Source organism: Brassica rapa, chromosome A02 (genome assembly GCF_000309985.2).
Source record: "Brassica rapa cultivar Chiifu-401-42 chromosome A02, CAAS_Brap_v3.01, whole genome shotgun sequence".
Taxonomy (NCBI): domain Eukaryota; kingdom Viridiplantae; phylum Streptophyta; class Magnoliopsida; order Brassicales; family Brassicaceae; genus Brassica; species Brassica rapa.
The window spans coordinates 20,514,808-20,534,555 of NC_024796.2; the positions used below are offsets into that span (position 1 = coordinate 20,514,808).

Sequence of the window (19,748 nt, forward strand, 5' to 3'; positions counted from 1 at the left end):
GAACGGGTTTAACTTGTTCTCTAACCTTCTCAGACCAACTGTCGTTGCGCCTGAGTTAGTTAGATCACGCAAGTGTGTTCAGGTATTGAGGGGAAACGATTAGTTGGACTCAATTAATCCTAAGATCTAAAATGAAGGTGATCAATCTCAATTTTAGCATTAAGTTCACAAGCAATGAAAGAACAATCAAAACACCTTTTTAAAAGTCATATTAGCAGTACATAATTTCAACCATGGTGAGAAACCTAAATCTAAAAATTGCTTTACTCAAACATATTCATGAGGGACAAAGTCATGATGGCATGAATAAACTCAAATGAAACATAGAACACAAATAGATAGTGTAATAGAAATAAAGAAGTTCAAGATCTTCTCTGTTTTGCAGTCTCAGATCTATCACTCCAATCCTAAGCTCTTCTAATGGTAGCCAAAATGCTCTTTTTCCAAACTAGGTCTTTTTTTTGCAAGTGTCTGTCTAAAATGATACAAAACCCTAGTACATATAGCCTAACATACGGCTAGGGACTTAAGTTGCAAATAATAGATCTTCTGGGAAATGAAATCTTTTAATTCGCAATCTCATTCGTGTGACTGGGCATCGATCGATGCACATGTATGTTTGTCGATCGATGGTAAGTGATTATGATCGACCGATGTTGCTCTTCAAGCGTCGATCGATTTTCCTTGCGTAAAAGCATTCTAAAATGTCCCAAAAGTATCATTTCCTTCCATCAGGTGAATAAACCTGTAATTGCTTTGAAAAGACTCTAAAACATGATTAATACATCTTAGAAAGTTTCTATACCATGTATAAAAACGGGTGAAAATCATGGTATATCAGTTGGCATGTATGTGTGAAAGTGTACGTTGGTTCATATAGGTGATGACCATGATCTACTAAAACAATTAGAATTTAAAACATTGAAAAGAAGGACACAATGATGTAGTTCATTTAAAGGAGAAAAACAACAAATAATCTTATAGGACAACATAGCTCAAAACAGCTTAACACTGATTAAATAGTTCTTCATACAATCAAACATACACTGATAAAGTTGTTTCTAGTCTAGGTGTGTCGACAAAAAAGATGTGGACTGGGGAGTTGGGGATGGATGAGTTGTGGACAGGGGATGTGTGTACGTGGATGCCTTCAACAAAGGCGTGGATGGGAATACTGTGGAAGACATATATGTGGAGTTGAGCAGCATATTGAAGACCGGTAACTGTCCAAACTCATCTCAAAACTCCTTTGCAATGCCCTTAATTTTGAATTCCCATATCACATACTGCCCATCCGCACCTCAATTATACATAGCCTATCTTAATTTTACTAGCCAAAAAGAGCCTTAGTGATTGAAAGCAACACACTATGATCCTAAATAATCCAATTTTATCAGATCCAAATCAGAATTTACCTGGTGGTCGAAACAGATGCGAGAACCATCTTTTTCATATCATCTAGCTTCCAAGCAAGCTTGAAGATCCAATCAGCGTCTGCGAAGGCCATCATGTGGACTAGCACTGATAACGAAACCACCCAGTTGAAGTAGCCACCGCAAGCCTTCTTCACGAACTCGAAGTCGCAACGGCGAGAGAAACATGGCGAACCTCTTTTTCTTCTGTTGTTGGTTGTTACCTGAAAATATCGAAAGAACACAAAAATCAACTTTGACAAAATGTAAAAACAATGAAATCATGTTAGGTTTTGAAAAGGGAACCAAATCCCTAAAAAAAACAAAGAACGAACCAAAATCGGTATTCTTGGGGTTTGAATCGAGAATATGAAACTCAGACAAAGAAGGTGTAAGCTTTTGAAAAAATCAAAACTTCACATCACAATTTTAAACATGTATGAGAGGCTTATATACCTAGATCCGGACAAAGAAGGTGTAGATTTGGAAGAAACAAACCTTGCATGTCTTGAACTCGAAGACAGAGACGATGTGATTCAGAATAGAGAGACAGTGTGATTCGGAAGACGGAGAAGGTCGGTGTGTTTCAGAATAGAAACTGCAAGAAGAGAGTATGAAGAACGATTAATGAGAATCTAGGATTTCTGAACGATAACGGTTCTCAGTTAGCTTTAAGGTGATTTTACAAAGCGTTTGGCCGGCCAAACCTTGCTCGAAATCTTACAAGAAATTGAAAATTATCGTTTTTAGTTAAGTCATCTGCACCGTGACTTAACTGAATCCCGCGAATACATGTCTTATCAGGACATGACATATCCGATATCAGGCACACGTGGCAGTACGCTGTTAGTTGCTTGGTGCATTCCATGGTGTCAGATCGTTAGCATCGCGGGAGCGAGGAAGTAAACATAACCTGGCAATCCTGTTTGCTTTGACAAAGAGCATTACTCCGCGAGGAGAGTGTTTTTTTATAGCTAGATCGGTTAAGGATGCCTACGTACCTCCGAAGAGGAGTAAGCCATTCGTAGTTCCTTTTCTCCGAGTAAAAGTGGCAAGCAATACACATTTACTCGGGGTTTTTTGGGTGAGTAAAAGTGACAGTATGTCGTTTACTTGAGTTTGGAATTTCGCCGGGTAAAAATGATGTATGGTCATCTACTCGGGATTTCGTACTCTTCAAGAATAGTATCGTTTAAGACGCATGAAATTCCATGCTCTTGGGACGGCCTCACCAGTGAATGTCTCGAATTGGTAAACTTTGGGCTTGATTACTTGAGCAATCTTGTATGGACCCTCCCAATTAGTCCCGGTATTTGCAGCTTTCAACTCCTTAGTGTTTTCGAACACTTTATGCAGCACAATATTGCCCGATTAGAGAGGTCGAGATTTAACCTTTTTGTTGTAGTAACTCTCAATCTGGTGCTGATAGTTCAGGATACGGAGTAGTGCCTGGTCACGTTTTTCCTCGATACCGCCTAACGCGTCAAGTCGCATGTCGCTGTTTAGTTCGACGTTCTGAGGCATCCTGGATGTTTGTAGACTTGTCACATTTACTTCAGCTGGGGCCATTGCTTCGACCCTGTTAGCCAACGAGAACGGAGTTGCTTTTGGTGCTCCCTGTGGGGTCATTCGATGCGACCATAAGACACCATCCAATTCGTCGGCTCAACAACCCTTCTTTTTTTTTTTTTTTTTTTTTTTGTAAAGCAAAATTCATTTCTTAACTTAGGATTGGTACATTAAACAGAGAGCTTGTCTGGCCACAAGGTCAGCTCTATTAATAACTAGTCTAGGGATAAATTTAAATTCAACAGCAGTAAATAGAGCAGATAGAAGGTTGAGAAGAACAGCGATCTCTAAATGTCTTCCTCTTGAATTCACAAGGTTAGTGAGAATCTGAGAGTCTGAAAAAATCAAGAGAGCGTTAATCCCACACTGAAGAGCAGAGATCATGGCGTTTCGTAACGCCAAAGTTTCCGCAGCAAGAGGCGATGCCACAGAGGAGGCAGTCGCTGAAAAAAGTCTTTTCCTGGAAAGGAAGAAAGACAAAAGTGATCTCTTCCATAATGGGAAGGAGGATGAATGTGATCTCTCCCAGGCTAAGGAGGAAGTTGTTGAAGCCTTTTGGCATAACACCAAGTGAAATATACCCTTAATGGCATGATTATCGTTTTGTTAAATGCATCCGCTTGTCCGTTGCTTTGAGGGCATCTTGGGCTTGTTGTGTTCAGGTGGATTCTCCATCTCTCGCAGAATTATCGGAATTTTTCGATATGAACTATGATCAGTTGTCAGTGACTATCTCGTAGGTTAATCCTTGACGACATATGATATTCTTCTACACGAACTTTTGGACTTTGTCGGTGACATTAGCAAAAGCCTCCGCTTCGACCCATTTTGTGAACTAGTTGGCCAAGACTAGGACAAAGCATTTTTGTTGGGAGTTTGGCATAGACCCAATAATATCCATCCCCCATCGCATGAAATGGTAACGATCCGTCTTCGTCCGTAAGAGTTCTGTCGAGCTTATGCTTCGCAGTCTGCGTTCATTGTTCGCCAATAAAAGCCGAGGCTTTTGACTTTTAAGGCTAGGGCTCGTACTTCAGATTGATTTCTAGTGGCGCCTTCCAGTGTTTTAGCCATGTCGAGTCGTGTCTCTTCACCGTGGATACACCTGATATACCATAGATTTTACTCACTTTTAGCCATGCTATATAGGTGTTTTTAGATACATTATAGTTGTTTTGGAGTCTTTTTATATTGTTTTCAGGTTTTGGAGTGATTCGGAGATAAAATGAGAAAGATCTGTAGCTGACCATCGAACCAGTCCAACAGTCGACGATTGAAGATGATAATCGATCGACACACACCTTGTGTCGTCGATCGACAGCGAAGCGCGCAAAGACCAGACTTGGTTCCAGTCGACTTAAAGCCCTAGTCCCACAAGAATTACCAAATTGAGCTTGACGAGTTTTAACCTAATATTTATGTGCTCTGCCATTGTTATAGGCAACACACTTTCATACTTTCTTACACATCAAAATATTAGGTTTGGAGAGAAGATCCAAGACTCCTTCAGATTTTTGTATTGGAACACCAAATTTTTCTACTCCTATTTATTCTTTGCATTTTTATTACTATCTTATTATGAATTGCTTAGCTATGTCTGAGTAGTTCTCTTTGTTAGATTTAGGGTTCAGATAATCTTGAGGGATTAGCCCAAAATATAGAATTACTAATTTTTTAGGATATCAATCAATTGAACTATTTTTTAATGCTTATATTCTAGAGTAGCTAACTAGGACCTTGCCTATAGATAATTGGGGCGCAAGCGGAAGCATGGTCCTTTGTCTGATCTAGTTTACATTGTGCTAGGATTGCTAGAAACAAGCGACAACTGATTTAGTTTAACCTTGTGAACAAGTCAACCTGTGTGGTAAATCTTGCTAGATGCATCGATCGACGGGCTGAAAGGTGTATCGATCGACAATCCATAATTGGTATCGATCGAGACATTCTCAACCAACAAACGACAGCTGAGGTCTTAGATGTAGACAATATATAGTCTAAAAATACGGAAGTTCATCGACTATTCTTTAGTTTCAGTTCTAGAATTTCCAACTTACACTTAGTCTCTATACCTCTATAACCCTTATCGTCTGAATAGAAATCCTAATTCTAACACCTGTCATATCTTTTTAAAAACCTCAATTAAACAACTAAGAAACTGCCTTGCTCACCACTGCTTTTTACTTTACACATGTTTGCCTAGTTTAACCACATAACTATTAGATCTTTTCTGTGCCTTATCTCCCCGTGAATTCGATCTCTAAGTACTATAACTCGACCTCTTATTTAAGAGAGTAAATCATTCCTTAGGGTAATTTTGGTGATATCAACACCTGAGGAGGACATTTGTTGTGGTCCATCAGGGAAAATTGCCATCCATGACGACATAATGGGGACTCCGCGTTTTTAGTCGGCGCACAGCCCATTTCTCGAGAGGCAGTTTGCCGTCTGCAAGATAGTCTATGAACTCTGTTCTCCAATCTGGGGTTGGTTTTTCAGTTTTTTCTGTCACCAAGTCTTCTTCAATAGATGTTGCTTCAGTTACGGTAGCCACGATGAGGTTTTTCTCGGTCAAGAGATCGATGCTAGGTTTTTCGATCATATGTATTAGAATCGTGCGCTTGACTAGATCGCGGAGTTTGCTTCCTAATGCCGCGAGGATGTCGGCGCATACGTTCTATTCTCAGGGAACTCTTGTGAGTTGGAAGATCTCAAAGTCCCTTGAGAGTCCTTGGACGAGCTTAAACAAAATATGCCTCCAATCATGAGCAACAGTAGGTTTCAATGTTCCACTAAAAAACTCCAAAATCCTTATACTTCATCTGTCCAATTATCCTGATAAATGTCTCAACATACTTGAGAACCGGCACACTGGAAAGGCAGGTGGCGGTGGTGGGCTCTTAAGAACCCACGGAATCTGCTGAACGAGGGGCTGCTGACCAGGAATCTGGTGGTTCCCCTGAACCCTAACCGGCGCGGCCTGCTGCACATGAATCTGCGGACCATGCTGCACCTGAATCTGAGGACCACACGGAATCTGCTGCTGAGCTGCACCCATCTGCCTAGAAACTTCCTGAGCAGCTACTCTAGGAGCCTCCTCAGAATCTTGCATAGCTGCCTCCTGAGCAATCTGCTTGACTGCCTCATGAGCAGCCTGCCTAGTCGCATCCTGCACCATCTGCTTCAGGGCATCCTGATCGATTGGTGGAACCGCTTGCGGCGGAACCGGGGGCGGCACATGCTCATCCCCATCCTCTCAGGCAGCTCTGGCGGTCTAAGCACGAACAACTCTCCTCTTTGGCGGAATTTGAAAGGAAAAGGAGAAAGATTAACTTCTGCTGAAACTGAATACAAATATTGTAAGAAATTTTACTAAATAAATGTCGAATAAAATAATAAATTATAATCATGATATCTCCATTTACTAATCTTCATCAATCATCTTCAAACACCATAACTTCAAATCTATATAATTTAATCCGAATAAATGTCAATAAAACCAAACCGGAAGTCTAAAAAAAAAAAAAAGGAAAACCGCCTAAAATCACTGATCCAATAACAATCACTGCTCGTAAATCTAACCTTAGCCACTGGCTGGAATGATCAACAGAAGATGGTCAACTGAGGTAAATAGAAAACTTAACAGAAAATCGCCAGAAAATCTCAACGAAATATTCACTTGGTGACCGATCGTCGGATAATTTAACATCAACTCGTCACGTGCAAAGAAATAATCTGACTTGATGAGAATAAAGAGAAGGGGTTGAGTTTCTTATATAGGGGAAGGAGAGGGAGGTTGATTTTCTAAACTTCCAAAGTGGGACAAAGTAAAAGAGTTATGAGTTTTAATTTTTAAAACAAATAGGCCATCCCTTTTGGGTCACGGTTGTTAAAGGGTGAAGTTTTGGGTTCGAGGAACGTCATGCGCACTAATAACATTCCTGGGAGCTCACATGTGAAGGGTTAGGATCCGTGCTCTGCAGGGTCAACCTAGGTCCACGGGACGGGTTGTTACATATACTTGGGATATTATTGGTACTTAGTTCACAGTAGCAGTCGAGAATTTCTTCATCAAAGGGTTTTCTCTCAAGAAGAATCAACTCTACAATCTTGGCATTGATTAAAAAAAAATTGTGCTGCGATATGTGATATCTTTTGCAGTGTTGTTCATAAGCTGATCTCAAATCTCATCGCCAATAGGCTAAAACTTATTATTCCCTAGTTTATTGCAGCGAATCAGTAATCTTTTGCCAGTAAGAGGCTCTTGATTGAAAAACTTCTACTGGCTACTGCAGCTGTGCAAGATTAGCACAAAGAGAATATATCATATTGGTGTGTCATTAAGGTCGATATCTTAAAGGCGTTTGACCATGTTCAATGGAATTTTCTCATCAATATTCTTACATCAATGATCTTTTCCCAACCTTTTATTCATTGGATCTCCTTGTGCATATCTACGACATCATTAACTGTTCAAATCAATGGTGAGCTATCAGGTTATTGTCAAAGTAAGAGAGGACTACAACATGGATATTCGCTTTTACCTTACCTATTTTTTCATTGTGATGGATGTCCTCTCTAGACTATTGGATAAGGCAGAGAGTGTTCAAGGATTTGGTTATCATCCTCGCTCTGAGAATCTGAGTCTAACACCTTAAATTTCACAGATTATTTGATGGTCTTAACTGATGGGAAAGTAATCAGTTATCTAAGGCCTCAGGACTTCAAATAAGCATGGAAAAGTTGACCAATTATCTTGTAGGAACCACAGAGGGGTTCGTCCTGAAAGCGAAAATAGGTTTCTATTTCATGCTGGCCAGCTTCGAGTGTGCTAAATGAAACAATCATGAAAGGCATAGAATCATAGAAAATTGATTGTTATCATATGCATGCAGACTTGAACTCATTGGCTCAGTCCTTTGGAATATCTAGATATTGATTTTCTTGTTTTTTTGTCACCGTAATGCTTTCATTAGTGAAATCAACAAGCTCTGCTCTGCATTTTTATGGTATTTTAGCGAATTGAATCCTAGGAAATCTAAATGGATTCAGAAGAAGTTTGTGGTCCAAAAGAAGAAGGAGGTCTTGGCGTTCCCTCGCTCAATGAAATGAAGAATGTTTCTCTTCTCAAGCTCTTTAGGCAAGTGGTATCACCATCGAACAACAGCTCTGGTTACTACAGCACACATATGGAGAGAATGTGGTTTTGTGGAGAAGAGGTATGTAAGGCACGGTTCGTCACCTGAAATTGGAATCATATAAAGGTTACTTGGCATACAAGTCTCAGGTTCAATCACGTGACACCAAAATTCCGATTCTGCACTTGGCCAGCATGCTCTTAATCATATAAATACGGGAGATCGGATGACTGCTGGACCGTGGGAATTGATGGGAGATTTGTACTCTGTCACCAGCATTTGGATACATCGTATTACTCAAACATCTCAAGCGGTGGATGAGAATTGTATAGGAAAACTTTTTATATATGTTATGATTCTTTGATACCGGATTGTTTCTCTCACATGCCTATGCTAGCCTCGACATTAGAACAAACTACAGACAATAGACTGAAACAAAACCAAGTGCTTCTTCAAAAGGAAAAAAAAAACTGCTCAAGAGAATGGATAAGACCATAACATATTGTACAATCTGAGTTATGGAGTGTTGTTTTGTAATCGAATATTTACTTTAAGCTGGTTTTGTGATGGACACACGGGAAAGACAAGGTCGCCAAATCCTAGGTTTGGGTAAGTATCTTGTAGGTCCGAAATGACTATCGATTCTAGACAACCTCTTCAAAACATGTGTGTCTTCTGCCAAGCTCGGCTAGTCAAAGTTATAATGCCTCATACTACAGTATAAACTCTTTAAATTAATTTTATATAAATTAATATACACTAAAAATCTTTATAAAATAATATAATTTTATAATTCCAAATTGAGTATTTGGTTCAATTAGTATATCGATAAATTAATATCTCTGTAAATTAATAAAAAAATTATAGTTTTGGCGTAGTCCCAACATTATTAATTTATAGAGGTTTCACTGTAGTTGGAAACGAGCTTGAGCTTGACTATATATTAGACGTGTTTTTAAAACAATATAATAGATGTGCTACTTGATTGATATCAACACACTGACAAACAAGATCAAGAAAAGGATGTCAAAACACATTACAAGTCTATTGCTTGGCTGTCCTATTTTTATAATTCTCCCCATCATGATCAAGTTTCAAGTGTGTCCAGAAATAGAAAAATGTCCAAACCTTCTAAAGAAAATATAGCAAATTACTAAAAATAAACATTTAAACAAAACAAAAGATATCATAAACACTGTTTTGGGAGCACAACGGATTTTTGATGTGTTGTCATTTTTCTTCTCATCTCCGAGAAGGAATGTCCGGAGATGGGAAGAAACACATGGTGTTGGTTTATGAACAACAATATAAGACACATCAAAACTTTGACAAGGTATGAAGTTAAAGAAGAAGAAGCTGCATTGATCTTCCCAAAAGATCCTCCATGGTTCAAGGCATGGATGGTTCCAGTGATAATGGTTTTTGTTTTCTTTATCGTCGCTATTGTAGGAATTTGTCGACGTTGTCGAAATTGTCGCCGTGGTGAAAATTCTCCCAGCATCCATCCTATCTCGCAGACCACATAATTTGTTTAGATTTCTTTTCTTATCAAATGTAAATTCTTTTCTGGTGCAATGTGAATTCTACAGTTTCACTATATATTTTCTGATAACTTTGGTCTAATGAAAGATAAAACGGAGATTTAACAAAATAGAATGAAAAAACACATTATTTGTCTTCATGATAGAAAACTAACCTTAGTTTGTCCGTAAGTACAAATTTTCTCATAATTCCAAAATTAACCTTTGATTAATCAAATAAAATATAATTTAAAGTAGTTTCAATATTAGAAACATATTAGGAATAAAAAGAAATAAAAATTTAAAATAAGTTTTGGTAGAAATTTAAAATAAAAAAGAAAAGCAAGAAAATCCTCAAAATTAACCCTTGATAATATATTATTCATCATAGAAGAAGAGTTAATGAAAATCAAACACGATGGAGTAATCATGTTTTGATGAAGAACAAGTGCTTAATTGTGATTTTTATTTTTTGAAAAGAAAATCGCAGGTACACGTTTTAGAAAAGTAAAAAATATTTCCAAATTTTTTAGAATATTTTGTAATTGAATTTTCGGAAATATGGTTACTTTTATCTGTAGAATGCAGCTTTTAGATTGTGTAGAGAACAAATAACTTATCTGTAAGGAGATGATACCATATGTAGACTTTTGACTTGTGTCTAGATTTCGTATTCGTCAAAATTTAGAATTTATCATAAAAGTAGAAGCTGAATTCTGAATAAATGTAGCTACCTTTCGAATACATAGACTTCACATTCTTCGTATTTAGAATTCAATTTAAAAATGGATTATTGATTCTAGCCAAAGTATAATAACTTGTTTAGTCTAGAATTCAACTTTCACCATGTCATTTTTCGTAGAAGATGACATCGTCTTTCTGTAAAATATAATTAAAGTTTTAGAACAAAAAAATACTGGGGTTTTTTCAAATATGACTTAAAACAAAAAGTTAAACACAAAACTAACCCATGATTTTTTTGAAACTTTCATTTGCCCTATTCACAAAAAACCCTTCTTTTTTCTTTTTTTTTTTCAAAAATGAATTTTTTACTCTATCATCCTCATCTTCATCAAGTATTTACAATATTGTCATTGTCATCAATACACCAACCCACCATGAACAACCAATTTGAAGCGCTTAATTCACCAACGTTTCAATTTTTACTCTTCTTATCTCATTACTTATGCACACAAACTACATCACTTTCACTTTTTCTCTATATTCATGAATACAAACCCAAGATTTTGATTCTAAACTTTGTAAGGTTCAAACTCATGATTTTGATCATTAAGAAGTGGGTCTGTTTCGTGGTGATGTTCTATGTGATAGGAGAATCTAATCAAGATATCTCACTAGTTGAAGGTATGAAATTGATTTTTTTCCATATATGTTTGTCACAAGACTTCCTTGTAAGTCTTCAGGTCGTAGAAGACTTATACAAAAGTCTTCTGATCAATACATAGCTTAGTTTCGCAATTGATTTTATGTGTGTTTTTAGAGACGTCTTCTCTGAAAGTTTTCCAACTTTTCTTTGTTGAAAAAAAGGTCAAAATACAAAAGAAAACTTCCTGGTAAGTCGTCTAGGAAACACAAGTTAGTTTTGCAATTGACCGGATTGTGTTTGAAGTTAGACTTTCTCTAAATGATTTACACGGAAGTCTTCCGTCGGAAGACTTCCCTGTAAATCTTCCGAACGTTTAGTGGAAGTTTTCTCACTATCGGTGAAAGTCATCTCGGGTTACTTTGCAGTTGAAAAATAAAAATTAAATATTTAATTTTAATTAGATGACTTCGGTGTAAGTCTTCCGGAAGATGACTTACACGAAAGTCTTCCAGAATTTTATTCTGAGATTCTGGTCAAACCTTAGGTATCACAGAAGACTTCCGTGTAAGTCTTTTGCCAGAAGACTTACATGGAAGTCACCTAATTCAAATTAAATTTTTAAATTTTTTATATTTTAATTGCAAAACTAACCTGGGACAACTTACATGAAACTCGTCTAGTTAAATGTAATATTTAAGTTTTGTTTTTTGTTGAAGACTTCCATTTAAGTCTTCTAGAAAAAGTCAAATTTCTGACGCATTGTAAAGCTAACCTGTTTATCGTAGAAAACTTACCGGCAAGCAAATCTTCTTTGGTATTTTCGAGATTATTTCAAAAACAAAAGTAAGCCTATATTTACAAAGGAGACTTCCAAAGAAGTCTGATGTAGACTAGATTTCTATGGAAGATTTCTTTTGTAAATTTTCAATTGCAAAAATGATCTACTTCGTGGAAATCTTCTAGCAAACGATTTATGTGGAAGTCTTCTATGTCAATGTTTAATAAACTTTTATTTTCTCTAAAAAAAGGCTTTTTGAAATTTTCTTGTTAATTCATGTATATTAATTGATATTGGGGCTCCTGAATGTTTCTAGACTTCCACGGAAGTCTTCTACATCAGTTTTCTGTAAACTTGTTACGTAACTTTAAGATATTTTTTAACTTTCAGAAGTGTCAAGTAACTTTAAGATTATGAAATTATATGGTTTAATATATCTTCTTTGATCATAATATACTTTTTAATTTTCATGAGAGTTAAATTTTCAATTTTCACTTAAAATCTTAGTTTCCGGCCTAATTTTCATTTCCCGCTTAAAATTCACACTTATATTTTATTTTCCTGCTTAAAACTTAAGTCTTCTGTGAAGACTTCCTTAAAAAACTCCCCAAAGACTTCCGTAGACTTCTCAGAAGATTTCTGAAGACTTTACGGAAGACTCCCTAAAAGACTTCTAGTAAAGGTGTTATATTTTTGAACTTATGCAATGGTTGATATTTTGTAAATTTTGACTAAGTTTTCTTAGAAGTCTTCTCCCTTAGTTTTAGTAAATTTGTTAGTTTTTGTGTTATTTTGCTTTGCTATTGAAGTTGTATCAATAACTTCAATAAATTCAAGTATTTTCGGCAGAATAATATTGTAAGCATGAACGTATTTACTAAAACTTTCATTACTGTTGGGGTCAAAATCGGTCACGACGAAATCAATGTCTGAAAATCCGTAAAAATCAGCATGAACATTTTTACGAAAAGTAATCCTCGTAAAGATATCTTTACGAAGAGCCTTGCGGTAAAATCTTGTTCAAATCTCAATCGAACCACTAAATACGATTGTCCGAAGGCAACAGACATGTATCCAAATCGGCCGCGGACAAGCTCGAGTATGACAATCGGACCGCACATAAGCCAAGCTCGATCGATACGCGGCGACCAAGCATGCACACAGCTCGGACGCTACGTAGCGACCGAGCTCGGCCAAGCTTGGTCGCTACGTAGCGACCGAGCGACCGAGCGGGAGCTCGAGCCAAAGCTCTGTCGCTACCGTCCCGCTCGGTCGCTACGTAGCGACCGAGCATCCGTCCCGCTCGGTCGCTATGTAGCGACCGAGCTCTTCCGAAACTTCGATACGACACCAGTGCATGCATTCTCGTCTATCCTTCGATGCTATCTCCCGAAGACCGTAGCGAACTCAGTTCATGTTTTCCGCCATTCTAAATCATTGATCAAACTTTGCGGTAAAAACTGTGGAAAGTTCGTTCTTTATCGAAAGAAGTCGCAATAAACGTTTGTGTCGGAATACGGCCCAAAGGGACCTAAGACACGACTCGAGGCCCATCTTACGATTTCTTAACCAAAAGCCCGTAAACCGTAGGACGGTTTATGCTTGGTTCGCAAGGGAAGATAAATGTCAAGTTTCCGCGGATAAATACAGAATTTTGAAGATAATTACAAAGATCGGAAAAAATGGAATATCTCCATTTTATGCTATGACGGCTTAAGGGCAGAAGAGTAAAAGCGTAAACCGACCTTGGAGCGAGTATACAAGGAGTCCTATGCGAGAGGCATGGAGGGACAACTTTTTAGACTCGGAATTCTCTGCACTTAGAAACTTTAGGCTTTATTCTCGAAAAGTTCGGTTTCTATGACTGGCACTCAATTACTAGACGAACTCGCCCAGGCAGTTTGATCTCTTGTCCATCTCTATCAATTGAACTACGTTCGGCTTGATCCTCGAAAGGGGTACGTAGGCAGCCTTTAACAAGGTTCAGTCCGAAATCAATCAAAAACCTTTTCTGTATCTATTTCGTCTTTTGTTATCGAGCTGCGACTCAACTAGGTTTGAGCTATTAGGCCGCTAGAACTAAGTAACTCGCTGACAGCCTTTGCGGCCAAAGCCTTAACGATCTCTTGTAATGATCGCAACGCTCTTACGCGGACTCGAAATAAGATCTACTGTTTTCTCTAAACTCGTTTGTTATCTTTTCATGATTTCCGCATAAATTTGGTCACTTGTCGCTGGATCTCGCAGAGATCCAGGACCTCTGGGAAATTAGGGTTTTCCTAGTTTCCCAATTTAAACGGAAATCGACAGTGCGAATTTCGGTTCCCACAGTTTGGCGCTAGAAGGAGAGGGGGGAGGGGGGGTTACGGATTACTCTTACTCATGGCCACAAAACGCTTGATTGAAACGATGTCTGGATATATGAAAGACAAACTCGCATCTGACTGCTCCTATGGTTAACGACTCCGCAAACGCCACAGTTCTTGAGAAAATCGAAAACCTTGCTGCGACTTTTCGCCGCAGGAAGTGCAATGAAACGAGCTCGCGATTTCTCTTTCTAAACATAGAGGGAGACGATAAATTTTATCAAACCCTGTAAGTTTGGCTCATTACCGAACAAAAGAAATCTCACTGCGTAAGGGTTTTACCAGAACATGTTTTCCGAAAACATTCCGGAAGGGTAAAACTTGTCTCCCAAAAACTGCTGAAAACCCCCTAGGTTAATTGCGGAAAAAGGAAACACAACAAAACGATTGCACAGCTCGGTCGGTACGTAGCGACCGACCACGCACACTGCTCGGTCGCTACGTAGCGACCGAGCACGCACACACTGCTCGGTCGCTACACGCACACATTGCTCGGTCGCTATGTTTCGACCGAGCACGCACACGGCTCTCCACTCGCTACGAAGTGACCTGTAAGTCCTCAAAAAGGACCTCCTTTGGGTTCTCTTTTGAATCCTCATCGAAACGCTTTTCGTTTCGTCTCAATCGGAGTTTCCGTTGAGATTTTACGACGAAAACAAGTAGGACTCTTCTTAACTTGCTTCCCCTTGCTACGTAGCGACCTGTCAGACCTTCACTCGCTACGTAGCGACCGGTAAGGCCTCAGAAAGATCCTCCTTTGGTTTCTCTTTTGAATCCTCATTGCCACGTTTTTCGTTTCGTCTCAATCGGAGTTTCCGTTGAGATTTTACGACGAAAACAAGTAGGACTCTTCTTGGCTTGCTTCCACTCGCTACGTAGCGACCTGTCAGACCTTCCCTCGCTATAGCGACCTGTCAGGCCTCAACGGGGTCCTCGTTTGCGTTCTCCTTTGAATCCTCATCGTAACGCTTTTCGTTTCGTCTCAATCGGAGTTTCCGTTGAGATTTTACGACGAAAACAAGTAAAACTCATCTTAAACTCCTTGGCTTGTTCCTGCTCGCCCTACCTCCATCTTTGCATTCACTTTCGAATCTCGATCGAAACGTCTCTTGTTTCTCCTCGAGTGAAGTTACCATTAAGACTTTATGATATAGAAAAAAACCGCAAAGATTTTTTTCCTCGCATGAATTCAAACTGATCGTATAAAACAGCAATAGTTAACTTAACACTTTAGCGGCCTCAACTATACGATTACATTGAACATTTTTATAAAAATTGACGTTGTATTGAAGGAGAAGATAACAGTCAAGTTCGGAAGATAAATGTCAAGTTTCAAAGGATAAACACCAATATCTTAAATGGGGAACATACACGAGAAGAGGAAAGGGAAATGAGCAAGCAAAACTGAGAAGAGACAAAACTGCACCGTCGAGAGAACTAAGGTATTTCCGAATTGAAATTTTTGAAATCAGACTTGGTATTTTCATAGGAAATTACTTTGAGGCTTCCATAGAACTTTAGGGAACGTAAAACCTAGACTGATAGTCTAGCGAACTAAGTCTTAAGCGATTTTTCCTGTCTCGATATATTGTTCCATAATTGTTCATCCAGATCTTGCAAACCGATCTAAATTCTCCGAAAATCAAGAAACGATCACCACGCATATAAAGCTCGCTTCCTAAAGAGAGAAAAAATTAGAGACATGAACGTCGTCTTAAAACCGGTTCGTTTCTGGCAATTTTCTCGGAACCGACATATTCCAAGTCCTCATCGTGGAAACAACCAAATCACAGTCCAAGCGTCGTCGTCCCAAATTATCGATCATTCCAAACCTAGAAGAAACGTACACAACCTTTCAAAGTATCTGTTCAACCGTTTTCTTTCATAAAAAAAACGTGGGGAGTAGGTACGTATACTATACTCATATACTCCCAAACTTCAAAAACTTCTGCAAATCGTCAAGAATAGGCAAACGACAATCTAATATTCGTCTAAACGATCATGAACATAAATCTCAAAGACTATACATCATTTTTTGTCGCAATCATGCGTACATAAAACTTGTACCAATATCAAACTGAAACTCGACGATTAGCCAAAGTATTGAAGCCCTTTCCGTCTTCAGAAAGCCAGTTTCGTTTAAAAATATCTACAAGAAAATCACCAAAGCATTTCTTTCAGTTTCCGTTGAACCAAAAAAGTCACGGAAAAGCATCGAAAACATTTGTGACGAAGAAAACTCGAGAATAGATGTAGCATCGTGCACATTAAAAGGAGCACTTTCCTCCCGATGGTTAGCTAGATCCACCTCTGGTTGACCAATTCGTTCAAGAAACGAATGTGTCATGAGAATCCTCTCAAAAAACCTATGAAAATCGTTCTGCGACTAGATCGTATTGAAATAAACATCGGTAACACTCCATGAGTAACTCCAAGCAACTTTCGCCTAAGATCAAAATCACAGCAGAAACATTTCTCGTAAAACCCGCAGATACAACGCTACTTTGACATATGTATACATATCACTGATTTACAACCTTCGTAAAACCGGTTATATGATATGATAAATTATCGTATAGCCCACAGTCGGAAATCATATGATAAATTATTCATAACAAAATTAAGTCGTAACAACCAAACAGTTAACGGAAAATCTAAACTTTTCAAAAATTGACCAAGTTCAATACGCTCCACAATTCATTTTACGCTCGCAACGTTTTAACCATAATATGCAGCATGTAAGGAAAAATTCGTAACAAAGCTTCTAGAGCTATACGAAACATCCAAAAAAATGCACGAAATACATCTCGGAAGGCCAACACTTCACAAAGCATTATGAAGGAAAACGCTTGTTTCCATGGACAAATTTACACGACACCTCAGTCATAATTCCTCGATCGCAAATAAAACTATTAACATCCAAACATGAACAACATTTTGGCTGCGAACATTCGTAGTCAAACCAGAATGTTTCGCAAACGCATGGCTAAGACTAAACCCTTGCAACATCGCGAAATATCTTCAAGCCCGCGAACATTTCAAGCACGAAACGTGGCATACGAAAGAATAGCAAATCTTCAGCATCGCGAGACGTCGCAGACGCCTGAAGATTAGTTCTTCGATGAAATTTCCTTCCTCGATAAAAACACCTTCGTGGAAGACCAGACACTCATACGCACTAACATCTTCTCAACAATATTCTTCGCGAAGACTCAAAATGGTAATTTTTACCATTAAGTTTGTTACTGATAACAACAAACTCTTAACGTCCTAAACAGACTTAGCCATCTCGTAGAGATGACTCTCGTACATCCGACACAAGGATAATAGCGCTATAAAAGAAACCCAAAATTTTTGGTTAGAACTTCCAGGAGGCTTAAAAATTGTCCTTGGAGAGATGCTCGGTTCCAACCATAAAAGTCGTATAAGCCGATAAGCCAAGAACCTATCTTGGACTTTAAATCGGTATGGAATCAGGATGAAACTGAAACGGGATACGTAAGTCGAATTAGTCATCGTACCCTAAAAAACCAGGAGTAAACCTAGGTCTTGCCCTAAATCCAGCGCACTGGTCTCTAACATCTCTAGGCATAGTATCAAACACCCTGATACGAGATCCCAAAATTTGTCTCTTTGCCAATATTCAAGAATCTTCTGAACTCCCGCAAGTTTACACACTGCAAAAAACTCTCGAAACAGATTACAGATATAGCAGTTCACACAGAGTTAGATTACGAGATGACAACTCGTAGTCTTCTTTCTACACCCATACAAAATGTCATCGGCAGCAACACTCCTGATAACCGCTACATAAAAACTAGACCGAAAAGGTCTCGCTGGAAAACTAGTCATAAGAACCTTAACTCCAAGACGAACTACGAAAGGCTTGATCCCTTCAACAAGGGTACGTAGGCAGCCGTCATAAGGCGCAGCCCCAATCTTATCGCGTTCTACTTTTAGAAGAGCGAGAAGACCACTTTTCACTGACCTTTTCAACCATTAATTCCGCCTAACTCACCTTACTTGCCTAACTTGCCAAGCCACTCGCTAGAACCTCACGCTAGAAGCTCATGGTTCTAATGAGCAGGGGAGCTACCTGTTGGGGTCAAAATTGGTCACGACGAAATCAATTTATGAAAGTCCGTAAAAATTAGTATGAACATTTTTACGAAAAGTAATCCTCGTAAAAATATCTTTACGAAGAGCCTTCCTGTAAAATCTTGTTCAAATCTCAATCGAACCACTAAATACGATTGTCCGAAGGCAACAGACATGTATCCAAATCGGTCGCGGACAAGCTCGAGTATGAAAATCGGACCGCACACAAGCCAAGCTCGATCGATACGCGGCGACCAAGAATGCACAAAGCTCGGTCGCTACGTAGCGACCGAGCCCGAGCCTAGTCAATATGACACCAGTCAATGCATTCTCGTCTATCTTTTGATGCTATCTCCCGAAGACCGTAGCGAACTCAGTTCATGTTTTCCGCCATTCTAAATCATCGATCAAACTTTACGGTAAAATCTGCGGAAAATCTGTTCTTTATCGAAAGAAGTCGCAATAAACGTTTCGTGTCGGAATACGGCCCAAAAGGACCTAAGACACGACTCGAGGCCCATCTTACGATTTCTTAACCAAAAGCCCGTAAACCGTAGGACGGTTTACGCTTGGTTCGTAAGGGAAGATAAATGTCAAGTTTTCGCGGATAAATACATAATTTTGAAGATAATTACGAAGATCGGAAAAATGGAATATCTCCATTTTATGCTATGACGGCTTAAGGGCAGAAGAGTAAAAGTGTAAACCGACCTTGGAGCGAGTATATAAGGAGTCCTAGGCGAGAGGCATGGAGGGACAACTTTTTAGACTCGGAATTCTCTGCACTTAGAAACTTTAGGCTTTATTCTCGAAAAGTTCGGTTTCTATGACTGGAACTCAATTACTAGACGAACTCGCCCAGGCAGTTTGATCAAAAACCTTTTCTGTATCTATTTCGTCTTTTGTTATCGAGCTGCGACTCAATTAGGTTTGAGCTATTAGGCCGCTAGAACTAAGTAACTCGCTGACAGCCTTTGCAGCCAAAGCTTTTATGATCTCTTCTAATGATCGCAACGCTCTTACGCGGACTCGAAATAAGATCTACTGTTTTCTCTAAACTCGTTTGTTATCTTTTCATGATTTCCGCATATATTTGGTCACTTGTCATTGGCTCTCGTAGAGATCCGGGACCTCTGGGAAATTAGGGTTTTCCTAGTTTTTCAATTTAAGCGGAAATCGACAGTGCGAATTTCGGTTCCCACAATTACTATCTCTTCAAATTTACAAAAGAATTCATAACTAAAAGAGTAAACACATAAATCATGTGGGTGCCGAAATTGGCACTAATGATTTCCGTTGATTTAGGAAAGATAGGAAATCTTAAATTTCCCAGAAGTCCCGGATATCTGCTAAACCACACGCCAAGCAATCAGAACACGAAAGTATAAACAGAAGTAAGTATAAGAATCGAAAAGAGAGCAAGAAAGGTTTTTATTCTGAATCTGTATATGAGCGTTACAACAAGGTAATACCCTTGGCCACAAGAGCTGTCGGCGAGATCCCTAGTTCTGGCAACCTAAGACGGCGGAAACCTAGTTGA

The 19,748-nt window shown here is 38.8% G+C and overlaps 1 protein-coding gene across 1 annotated transcript; it reads left to right on the plus strand.

Annotated features, from left to right (window-relative positions):
• The first annotated feature begins 422 nt into the window (after positions 1 to 422).
• On the plus strand, positions 423 to 10,048 carry LOC103848578. The gene has a single exon (XM_033284746.1). The coding sequence runs from the start codon at positions 9,388 to 9,390 to the stop codon at positions 9,643 to 9,645; it is 258 nt and encodes an 85-aa protein (XP_033140637.1). The 5' UTR covers positions 423 to 9,387; the 3' UTR covers positions 9,646 to 10,048.
• Positions 10,049 to 19,748: the final 9,700 nt, after the last annotated feature.

What these genes read in the sequence shown, in the direction of transcription:
- LOC103848578 (XM_033284746.1), top strand. Translation starts at nt 9,388, where the DNA reads ATGGGAAGAAACACATGGTGTTGGTTTATGAACAACAATATAAGACAC.